Source organism: Poromitra crassiceps (genome assembly GCF_964638095.1).
Source record: "Poromitra crassiceps genome assembly, chromosome: 15".
Lineage (NCBI taxonomy): Eukaryota > Metazoa > Chordata > Actinopteri > Beryciformes > Melamphaidae > Poromitra > Poromitra crassiceps.
In genome coordinates, this window is record NC_139634.1 from 13,226,956 (window position 1) to 13,239,455 (window position 12,500).

Genomic DNA, 12,500 nt, shown 5'->3' on the forward strand with positions numbered 1-12,500 from the left:
TTGCAGGAGTCTGTTGGTTAGGTACGGATTCTACTCTGGTTACCGATTCGGCTCGCCCTGCCGGAAGTGCTCGGCTCGGGGTACACAATGGGGTGTAACCCTAACCCAAACCTAGCCCTAACCCTAACACCCCTAACCCTAACCCTAACTCGGATTCATATTGTTTTACGTCTATCATGTCTGATAACATCAGTAGCTTAGTGTTAGGTTGTTAGTTAATCTAAAGGGCACATTTTGCCCACGTTAATCCCACCGCGTGCCCGACGTACAGCCAATCAAATGCCTAACCCGAGCTATTTCTGAAGGCGAGCTAGATCTGCACCGACGGAGGCTTTTAAAACCCAAGGAGTACACTGCTCTCCGATCCCAACCACAAGACTAGGCCAGAGAGTGGGAGAGTTGTCACAAGTTAAGTACCTAATGGCAGAATTATGACTATTTTGTTCATTGGTTCATACACTTTCTGTAATGAAACATCTGAACAGACGTCTATGTACCTGCTCTAGAATCCCCAATCATGTAGTGTAGAGCCACAGCACCATCCTTTGGTGAGTCAGCCCATTGAGATATATAGGGGGTTTTACCATAGGGTTTTACCCCACTCGCGCGCCAGCCGTATAACATTTTGTGGGCACACAGACCGACACACCGACCGATTGTGATCTCTGTATAGAAACCTTAACTCGGACTTGCTGAAGATTTCAGCTAAAATAATGATGTAAAGACATCATTATTTTAGCTGAAATCTTGAAAAGTCAAGTCAACTTGGCATCTCGGAGCTTCTGGAGACTTGGATTATGCCAGTCGCCAGACAAGCAGTATGGAGGATTTTTATTGTTGGTTGGTTGTTTGGTTGGTTGGTTGGTTGGTTTTTGTTTGTACTTTTTCTTGTTTGAAAGTTGGTCCGCATCCACTTTAGTTGTTTATATGCTTCATGGATGGATGGTTTATGGAAAATGGGGGTGAGATAATGACTGAATTTACATTTTTGGGAGAACTTATCCTTTAAGTACCTGCCATACTGAATACTTTGTGTTAGCTCATCAGCGTCTAAAGTTTCCATCGGACAAATCCCCCCCTCCCCCATCCCTCCCTCCCTCCCTCTCTCTCTCTCTCTCTCTCCGTGTCTGTCTGTTTTGTGTTTTTCCATCCCTCTCCCTCCCTCCCTCCCTTCCCTTCCCTTCCCATGTTCACCACTTCTCTCTCGCAGCCTACAAGTGTTTGATTCGCTGTCTGACCGTGCATATTAATGAGAGGGGGACAGCGGGCAGCTCTTTAAGAGCTGCCGCCTGCCTGCCTCTCCACAGCATGAGAGAGAGAGGAAGAAAAGGGGAGAGAGAAAGAGAGAGAGAGAGCTAAACGAGTCACTTGAGGCTCATCCAAGCGCGCAGGACGCACAGAGGGAGTTGCACAACCAGCGCTCCAAAAAGGACTCCAAAGGGCAGAAAACCCCTCAGCGCTCCTTCATTTTTCTATTCTAACATTCTTTGCAAGTGGATATTATTTGCACTTTGACAATATATTTTTTATAAAGGGTGTTTTTGTACTCGGAGAATCCGTTTGGGAGGTTGGATTTTGAGGAGCTTGTTTAAAAAACTAATTTTTATTTTTTATTTTTTACTAGTGAAGAAATGCATCGGTGCACAGTAGTGCTACTTTTGTTAGTGGTGGCCTTATATGTCTTGAGCGCAGAAGGTAAACAGCTTTTCATTATTGTTTTAACTTTGGATTTGAAAGTTTGTGTGTTTTCACTGTTGTGGTGATAGTGGTGATGTAGCCTAATAGTGTGTGTTCATGGACAGGAGATTTGACCAGCCATCAGTCCAGTCTAGTGCAAACTGATTCTCCATATCCAGTATCCAGAGTTTGAATAATGCTTAATTGAGTTGAATATGGTTGGTGCCAAAGATACTCAACTTCCAGTATGGGGTAGGAAAAATTCCTTCGTTTTTAGGCTATTGTTTGCTGTATGCTCGAACTATTTTAACTTGTTAGAAAGGATGACTTCCTGTTGATATCACCAATTTGCCTCCTGCTGCAGCTGCACACATTAGCCTGTCAATTTGGTCATCTTCCATTCAGCAATCAGTTCAATATTCAATCAAACCCATATTGTATGCATGCACTTTTCATAGGTTTTAGTTAAGTAGATATCATGGTGAGATCTGTAGATATGTAGGCTATAATACCATTTTAACTCCTAAACGCCTCTTTCCCCTTCTGACTGTTAGTCTTATGTAGTGCCATTATGTAGCTTAAATATTCAAAAGCCAATATTCATGGGGGCATTTGGAGAGGGGGGATGTGTGGTGTGGAGAGGAGAGGAGTGGAAGAGGATGAAATGAAATCCTTTGTGAACAAAAGATTTGAAGGGGGGGGCACCCTATCTCTCTTAAATCTATACTAAATGTATGCCGTTGAGTGCTGTGGGAGACAAACTTGTATCTATACAGGTGTGAACTCTTTAGGAAAATATAGATTTGAATAGAGGGGGCGATGAGCCTAGTCAGCTCTTTGAGAAGCATATTTTGCTGAAGTGGGTTCACAGATAGAATCATAATAGTTTGGAGCATAAAGAGAGAAAGCCAGTTCTTAAACTCTGTCTCTTTCCCTCTGGTATATTCAGCAGCACTGAGCACAAAGGATATTAATCCTGTGCATGGATAGAATCCAAAGTCCCCTTTTACAATGTGTTCATGGTTTTATAAAAAGTTATAGCGTGTGTTAACAGGCACCTATACTTTAACAAGGGCACCTGTCCCTCGCAGTAGACTGTGTTGACTATAACTCTGCTGTAGGTATATGAACTCCCCTCACAGAGTGCTGACATCGTGCAGCTTCACCTCGCGTCTCGCTGGCTTTTATAAGCCTTTGTTCTATAGTGTATATTATCTGTGCAGGCCAGCGCTGTGTTTGCCGCTGACAGATTTAATGAGGTGAGGACAGATAGCAGGTGATGGATGAACGAAGCCTTGGACTATCTAGGTCACCACCTCCCATCAGAAACACATAGGCCTACCCACACCCACCCACCCACCCACCCACCAGAGCTGGTTTCCTCAACAGTGAAACATCACTACAGCAAGAAAACTGGACCCAGCCAGAGAAGATAATACTGTACAATATAAGCCACTGTAGATCTGTATTTAGATGTTGTCAACAATTTGCGTTCAGGAAGCAGCAAGACAGCAAATGCAGACAAAAGTGAATTTGTGCCAGTACATTGGAAGCTGGGTTCTCCATCACGTCACTTCCAAACTTGAATTCCTTCCGTTTGAATTCACAAATCATCCAAGCTGCATTATATATACAACAGGAAATCAACTCTTGAGTTGTTGATGCAAAGGAGTTTAAAATATAACAAATCAACCTTTTGGAAATATGCGACATGTTTAAGGTACCAACAAAACGGCAATGAATTCCTACCTATGGAACACTTTAAAACTGTACTGTATTGGAAGGTGATGAATGGAGTGAACCTGTAGAAAGTGTGTGAAGAAGAGTGTGATTATTTGAACCTTTGACACTGAGCTGTCAGCGTTGAATTGTGACAGTGATCAACGTGTCCGTGTGTCATTTGAGAATATATTGGGGAGTTAATCACCCAGTGAGAGCCAATTTATGTCAAACCACACTTTTCCATCAAGACAATGTCCGTATCGGTTTCTTAGCTGGTGAGTGATTGGGAGACTAACCTTAATCTGTGACACAGTTCCCACATCATCCATTTCTCTTAGTTTGACGTGCCTTTTAAATCCTCAGCATTACAAGATCACTATGTGACTGTTAGTGATCCAGAATGAGTCAGCTCAAACTAAATATCACTATGTGACTGTTATTAGTGATCCAGAAGGAGTCAGCTCAAACTAAATATCACTATGTGACTGTTATTAGTGATCCAGAAGGAGTCAGCTCAAACTAAAGATCACTATGTGACTGTTATTAGTGATCCAGAAGGAGTCAGCTCAAACTAAAGATCACTATGTGACTGTTATTAGTGATCCAGAATGAGTCAGCTCAAACTAAAGATCACTATGTGACTGTTATTAGTGATCCAGAATGAGTCAGCTCAAACTAAAGATCACTATGTGACTGTTATTAGTGATCCTGAATGAGTCAGCTCAAACTAAAGATCACTATGTGACTGTTATTAGTGATCCAGAAGGAGTCATCTCAAACTAAAGATCACTATGTGACTGTTATTAGTGATCCAGAAGGAGTCAGCTCAAACTAAAGATCACTATGTGACTGTTATTAGTGATCCTGAATGAGTCAGCTCAAACTAAAGATCACTATGTGACTGTTATTAGTGATCCAGAAGGAGTCAGCTCAAACTAAAGATCACTATGTGACTGTTATTAGTGATCCAGAATGAGTCAGCTCAAACTAAAGATCACTATGTGACTGTTATTAGTGATCCAGAATGAGTCAGCTCAAACTAAAGATCACTGTGACTGTTATTAGTGATCCTGAATGAGTCAGCTCAAACTAAAGATCACTATGTGACTGTTATTAGTGATCCAGAAGGAGTCAGCTCAAACTAAAGATCACTCTGTGACTGTTATTAGTGATCCAGAAGGAGTCAGCTCAAACTAAAGATCACTATGTGACTGTTATTAGTGATCCAGAAGGAGTCAGCTCAAACTAAAGATCACTATGTGACTGTTATTAGTGATCCAGAAGGAGTCAGCTCAAACTAAAGATCACTATGTGACTGTTATTAGTGATCCAGAAGGAGTCAGCTCAAAGTCACTCTAACACGTGTGGTAAATTTGTCAACAGCCTACAAGTGCAGGTGCACCAGAAAAGGACCGAAGATCCGATACAAGGATGTTCAGAAGCTGGAGATCAAACCCAAACACCCTTTCTGCCAAGAGAAGATGATATTGTGAGTCATTTAATTATCTCTCTCTCTCTCTCTCTCTCTCTCTCTCTGTCTCTCTCTCTCTCTCTCTCTCTCTCCATTCATCTCTAAATTTATTTCCTCCTATCTCTGTAACTAACTCTGTCCTTTCTCACTGGCCTGCATTCAATTTCTTATTCTTCCTTGTCCGTGTGTGTGTGTGTGTGTGTGTGTGTGTGTGTGTGTGTGTGTGTGTGTGTGTGTGTGTGTGTGTGTGTGCACGCGGCCATAACTTCAGCAGCCTCTGTACCTGCTTGCCTCCCAGCAGGGGTGTCAACAGGGAGAGCCAGAGGGTCAGTTGTCCCGGGCAGGGCCCCAGGGGGGGGCCTCTAATTGTCTGTCTAATTTAATTGGACGATGAGGGTTGGGGCCTTATGGGATCATTTTGTCCCGGGCCAAGGCAAGGTACGTGGCAGCCCTGCCTCCCAGATATACAACTGTAATGTGCCGTGACTGAGCGCACTCCAAAACACCACAAAACCATCTACAGAGCAGCAATCAAAACATCCCGTCGTCGGAGCTTAAGCGCGGTTAAGCCGAGTTATGATGTGATTATGTCGTGGTGATTGAATTATACCTCGCAATCAGTGGTTAGGATTTGTCTATTTGGAAGGAATGGAGGGAGAAACGAAGCACCTAGTGAAGCCTAGGGGGAAATGCGTCGCAACCGTAACAGTTGCTTTTAATCACAGAGCAATCAACAGGCTTTCCAGAGCTTTCTACTTGACCATGTAACAAGAATTGAGCTCATTTTTCAGACCCTGTGTAGAGAGAACACAATAAATACATATAGTATTTTGGATTACATGTAATGCCTCATTTCTACACCTTTACATGGATCAAAGTCTGAAAATATTGCATGTACACCTGACGTTTCGAGAGTTGATTTCTTTGTTTTGGGTTTGTAACAGCCCAACCACCAGCCTCATCAGCGGTTTCGATCAGGTTCTATCTGTGTGTGGGAATGATAGACTGTCTGTTCGATCCTTCCATCCAGTCTCTCTGCCACGTTTGACCCATTAAATCCCCAACAGACAGACAGCTAATTATGTTCATGTATTTGACCCGTCTTGATGATAACTAGGCTTACCCTTCTACAAAGATCTGAATCGACCTGAATCAGCCCATGACTCTAGAAATACACCCAAAAAGAAAAAGGAAAGGAAAAATATGGTGTACTATTTTGATTATATTCTCAAATACACTACTGCCGCATGCGCTGGGACGCGTCATCAGTGATGTTATCTGGGGTCGTAAGGTGTTTCGGGTCTGTCAACATCATACACCCTCGCCCAGTAGACCCAGCCGAGGCCAATTAAGACCCCGACTCGCGTCCCAGAAGCCGCTCACGGATCAGCCTTACTACTCTGTCTGCAACGTTGCCCGTGGGAGGGGTAAGCGAGAACGCCCAATCCGCTGCAATAGAGCTAGTGCTACGCCGCAGTATTGGCCCTTCGGTGCATGGAGGATCTAGGCTCTGTGGGTTACTCCCGGCCGTGCTCCTCCTTCGTCTCACCAGACCCTCCCGTGGCAAAGGCAATCCAGAGGCTGAGAGGATGCCTCAAGGACTTCATAATTTGTGAATAGGTGTCCAGAAAAAGAGATGCCTGTGTGGATTTCATTTATATTTTCACAGCAATCTATCAAAGGACACACTGTACAACAGATGCTAATGTTATGTCACTGTCTAACTATGCAGTCATTTCTGTGTTCGGGGAAGAAACGCCTTCCTTTCATGAGGAACAACAAACTCTGCTGCCACCTGCTGGACAATCAGAATATTACACAGAAAACAGAATCTGGGTCATTGCAATGGCCATTGAGGAAGAAATGGCATGTGTGCGCACATGCACAATATGGATTAAATGTGCCGAGAGTACAGGAGTGTGCATGTAAGAATACAAACTGAATGTTTACTATACGAGGGATCAGGATGTTGGTAAACTAAATGGCTTCAACAGACTCCGGGGGAAACTGCTCCTTCATACTTTAAGTTAGACACTCCATTTAAACTTTAAACTTTAGGACTCCATCATCTTAATTCAGCTTTAATTTATCTTTTGTACTGTTTGAGAAATCACAGTTTATGTTTTATACTTTTTGACAGCCTTTATAATGCGACCCGACCCTATGGAGCCAGCCTTGAGTGTGTCTCATTCTAGCAGGCTATACTTTTTACTAAATTTGACTGTGACAGTTCACACAATTTTAACACTACATATACAGTACATGTATTAAACATGGGACCCTTTAGCTACACTCAGAATGTCAAAATATAAGCAATGTGAAGTATAGTCCCCCCCCCCCCCCCCCCCGATATTAACGTTTGTTTGGCACAACTTTTCAGCTTCAGTTCATACTAGTTAACTGCTGCAGTGGCCCCCGGAAGTACTTTTTTGTTGTAGTGATGTCACGCTGATTCGTCCTCTACTGTCTGTAAACATCAAGTTCAAGTTCAAGTTCAAGTTCAAGTGAAACATTATTATCGCATGTAGCAAAATTCAAGTGGTCAAGGTGCAAAAACACAAAGAAAAAAACATGAAAACTGTGTGTGTGTGTCTGTCTGCCTGCCTGCCTGCCTGTCTGCTGTCTGCCTTTCTGCGTGTGTGTGTCTGGCTGTCTGTCTGTCTGTCTGCCTGCCTGTCTGTCTGCCTGTCTGTCTGTGTGTGTGTCTGTCTGCCTGCCTGCCTGCCTGCCTGTCTGTCTGTGTGTCTGTCTGTCTGTCTGTCTGTCTGTCTGCCTGTCTATCTGCCTGTCTGGCTGTCTGTCTGTCTGTCTGTCTGTCTGCTTGTCTGTCTGTCTGTCTGTCTGCCTGTCTGCGTGTGTGTGTATATGTCTGTCTGTCTGCCTGTCTGTGTGTGTCTGTGTGTCTGTCTGTCTGTCTGTCTTTCTGCGTGTGTGTGTGTCTGTGTGTGTGTGTGTGTGTGTGATTTATGACAAATAAAATAAAACACATTGAGAATGGGTAAAAGTCTGTGTCAAAATGAAGTTCTAGACTGTCAACAAGTGTGTGCTTTGGTCTGTACTGATTCAAAGAGCTGTTCGTGTGTGTGTGTGTGTGTGTGTGTGTGTGGGGGGGGGGGTGCGTGTGCACATGTGTGTGTGTGTGTGTGTGTGTGTGTGTGGGGGGGGGGTGTACATGTGTGAGGGAGCTAACCAGCCGTTATTTAAGGCTCAGTGTATTAGCATGAGCTGGTGGCCACCAGCCACTGGTCCCCTGCAGTGAGAAATGAGCCTCAGCAGCTCAGCAGGCTCCAGGAAGCAGAGAAAGAGAACGGGAGAGAAATGAGAGAGAGAGAGAGAGAGAGCCCCTCTGGCCTTTGTTGTGGCCGTTTGGCTTATGGCGCACAGTGTTAGCATTCTGAGGGGCCACTGGCACACACACACACACACACACACACACACACACACACACACACACACACACACACACACACACACACTAGGAGCCTCTCTCTCTTTCACCCACTAGCTGCTTTCGTCTCCTCCTCCTTGCCCATTACTCTCTCTCTCTCTCTCATCTCTCTCTGTCTCTCTCTCCCTGTCCTTACATAATGCTCGCTAACTAGATTAGCTGCTACAGCCTGTGGCTGTGCATCAGTGCCCAGGTGAATGATAATGAGAAGAAACTAAAGCTCAATTTGACACACTAATTAGATTAAATGTCACCCTTGCCGAGCATCTAATATGGGTAAACATTCAGGGTGCGTTATTATTATTATTCAGGGTGTTATTTATTATACTCTTGCAGACATGAGGCCACGAGTTTCTGGAATCCACTGAAATGTAATATGAACTTTTCTGAACAAAAATACAGAGCATTTCATGTTTATATGTGAGTATTAATGGTATATATGTCATAGTGGTGTTCCCGATTTGTAACTTTCTCATCGTGAGAGAGCGGGTCCGAATCCCGACCCAAACCATAACCCCAACCAAGTTGCTTTTGTTGCCTAAACATAACAAAGATATTTTACTTGCCTAAACTTCGAGCCGTGGCTCCCACGACACATTACCAAACCGGGCTGGTAGCTGAGGCTCGCTACCGGACCAAGTCGGTGGTCACGCCGGTCTGGGCCTCACTGCACCAGGCCGGGTCGGTAACCAGGAAGTGCCGGTGTCTGTGCTGGGTCGGTAACCAGGAAGAGCCGGTGTCTGTGCTGGGTCAGTAACCAGGAAGAGCCGGTGTCTGTGCTGGGTCAGTAACCAGGATGAGCCGGTGTCTGTGCTGGGTCAGTAACCAGGAAGAGCCGGTGTCTGTGCTGGGTCAGTAACCAGGATGAGCCGGTGTCTGTGCTGGGTCAGTAACCAGGAAGAGCCGGTGTCTGTGCTGGGTCGGGAACCAGGAAGAGCCGGTGTCTGTGCTGGGTCGGGAACCAGGAAGAGCCGGTGTCTGTGCTGGGTCGGGAACCAGGAAGAGCCGGTGTCTGTGCTGGATGACTGAAATGTTCATATTTTACATTTCCATGGATTATAGAAACGTATAATGCTGACATTTCATCCTGGCGATTGGGTTGCACGGGCGTGCATGCACACACACACACACACACACACACACACACACACACACACACACACGTGCACATGCACCCCCCCCCCACACACACACACACTCATTTTCATGTTCTCTTTCTCTCAAACACACACACTTAGAGCACAATTCTTGCATCACAAAGACTGCAGAAGTGTCCGGCTAAACTCTCAAGACTCAAACAAGCTGACAACTGAATGGACTGCAGGAAAATGGACACAACACTCTTTCATCCGATGCACTAACCGGCACTGAATGCATCTTTTTTGGGGCGAGTCAAGTCTTTTCTCGTCTAGTCAACTCATTTAACATTCATGTTTCTGGCGAGCCATTGAGGCTCTCGCTGGATGGCCAGGCCCCATGGTGTGGCTGCTGTTTTTCCCACATCTCTCTTGCTTGGCCTGAATACGCCACATGCAGGCAGACTGTCTCCACCAGAGACGTCTTGATGCGGCTTACTTCACATGCTTACAGGCAGAGCCCATTGACCCGCTGATTCAAAGAGCTTTGGACGTTGCACTTTTCAGTGGCAGCTTCACAATATTATTGCTCCAGGGCCAACTGCTAAAGTGACTGGCGATCCTGTGCAAGGCCATCTTTTGACTGGAACGCTATTTCACCATGGCAATGTGACGGAGGCCACACTCTATAAATGACTCTGATTGGCATTTAGACGGTTTGGCTTCAAAGGAGGAATACTTCAAGCCAAAATGAAAATCCGATCATTATCTGCTCACCCCCGTGGGCCATGTCAGTCTAGGAATGGGACGTTCGTAGGCTCACCAAACACAGAGTGACTTAACAACAACGCCATCGACTTTCAGCTCCAAAAAAGAGAAAGTACTCTATCCTACCACATCCAAGTGTTTTGTAGCCAATGGACAGGGGTGAACTCGTTGCACGTTTGGACAGGGGTGAACTCGTTGCGCGTTTGGTGGTCCTACGAATTTCAATGGGAGTGAACCAGCAATTCCTTTCAATGTTTCATCGAAATGATCTTAGTCGTTGTTATTTTGTGACTCTCTTGTGTCTCTGCTCCCCCTCAGTGTGACCATGGAGAATGTGGCTCGGTTCAAAGGGCAGGAGTACTGTCTCCATCCCAAGCTTCAGAGCACCAAGAACCTCGTCAAATGGTTCCGCATCTGGAAGGACAAGCACAGGTAACACAACGCGCCCACAGCAAAACCAGAAAATGGACGACTATTTCGATTTGGATTTGGTTGGAGGTGGGGTTCCTGTCCATATGAATAAGGAAGTAGGCACTGGGCCCATTGAAATGAAAAAGCTTTTATATCAAGTTGGCTAGACTCAACGCGTGTCTCGGCACAGACTGCCTTCATCAGTCTGATAAGATATCCACCATTTAAAAATACTGCTGGCATGAAAGTTAAACACACTATGGGTTTGATGTATAGGAGTCATCCATTTGCTTACAAAATAGTTCATTTCTTGAGAACGGAATTGTTTGTTTTTCAAATATTGTGTGATGAATTTCAGATTACAACATTTTTAACGAAACTTTACTGTACTCTAAAAGTTTATTAAACCGGGGTGTTTTGGCTGGGACTGAATGCACATGAACAAGAGAGTATCCAAGACAGTGAGAGAGAAAATGTCTGACTTCATGGCGCCTGGTGGCGACGCACGCTATGTCTGCTAGGACTGAAGGAGTGAATGAGTTTCCTTGGTGTATTCTCATGAATATTCATGACTAGGGAGGGCATTCAAGTTGGCATGCACTGTGCAAAACAAGCGAACCATTATTATCCATTGTACAGATAGCAGAAACCATAATTATTGAATGATAATGGACCCAGGCATGCAATAATGCACAGAGCTAAAAGGCTCATAATTCATGCACACTCTCTTTATGTATTGTCTTTGTCCATATCCTTTACCACCCTTTTTTACATTTCAAAGTAACAGTTTACAAAGTAACATTAAAGTAACCTGTTGCCTCTAGCTCTGTTTATGACAAATTTGCAATAATAAACAGTGGTAACTGGTGTCCAGTCTGACCAGCAGGGGGCATTGCATCACACACAATACAGTAACAAACATGAAAGCACACCTACCTAGTGTCACTAAATTCTTGGATGCCTAGACAATAAATAAATAATTATATAAATACATAAATACATAAATACATAAATACATAAATAAATAAATAAATAAATAAATAAATAAATAAATACATACATACATACATGCATACATAAATAACTAAATAAATACATACATACATACATACATACATACATACACAAATCTCCAAAACTACTGTATCTCTGAGCCATCTCTTTAACCAAACCACATACATTTACACTATTCTATGTGGTTTTATACTAATGAACTAATATTAAATACATTTAAAAAATTACTTCCAGTCACTGAGTCTCCCCTGAAATGGTTTGGCGCCCCCTTGGGGAGGCCGGCCTCCCACTTTGAAAACCTCTGATTTATAGCAACAAGGCCCCCAAATGAAATACAAGAAACCTTTGATCTCTATTATTTACCCCCAGAAAAAGCCAGGACAGGATGAGGGAATAGGAGTGTAGAAAAAGCCAGGACAGGATGAGGGAATAGGAGTGTAGGCTGTTCACAGAAAGGTATAACACAAAAACTCCACCAAAGACATGACTGTTTCCAAATGTTTTATTACAGAGGGATTAACACTCCTGTACTTTCTTCCACAGGGTGTACGAAGCCTAAAACCTGGGCTACCCAGCACATGAGGATCAAGCAAGACAAAAAAACAAAAACCGACAATACCACCCGAACTGTTCTCTGTGAAGTACAAGATGTCATCTACAATCAAACAGTACTTCTTCCTCTTCTGCCCCAGATCTATCAAGCACATTATCTATAGTTCATATAAGCTGGTTGTCTGCTTCTTTTTTTTAGACGACCATCAAGCTAGTTATTGTCACTCACAGCTCCAGTCTTTACAGCTGTAGTGAAATAGTGACGCCACAGTCTCTGTCTCTGTGGTGAAGCAGTTGTAGGTTTGTTCAGTTTAAGTTTAAAGGGATTTTGCAGTTTACTATGGTCTTTATGCTTCTTTCA

At 44.0% G+C, this 12,500-nt stretch overlaps 1 protein-coding gene across 1 annotated transcript in view; it reads left to right on the plus strand.

The window, feature by feature from the left end:
- Window positions 1–1,298: 1,298 nt before the first annotated feature.
- The window catches only part of cxcl14 (chemokine (C-X-C motif) ligand 14), a 12,758-nt gene continuing 1,556 nt past the window's right edge, over window positions 1,299–12,500 (plus strand). The window contains exons 1-4 of the mRNA XM_083651322.1: window positions 1,299–1,695; window positions 4,783–4,888; window positions 10,481–10,594; window positions 12,131–12,500. The exon at window positions 12,131–12,500 is cut by the window's right edge and continues 1,556 nt beyond it. Coding sequence (XP_083507448.1) covers window positions 1,632–1,695; window positions 4,783–4,888; window positions 10,481–10,594; window positions 12,131–12,146 — 300 coding nt within the window. The 5' untranslated portion in view covers window positions 1,299–1,631 and the 3' untranslated portion in view covers window positions 12,147–12,500. The remainder of the gene's footprint in view (window positions 1,696–4,782; window positions 4,889–10,480; window positions 10,595–12,130) is intronic.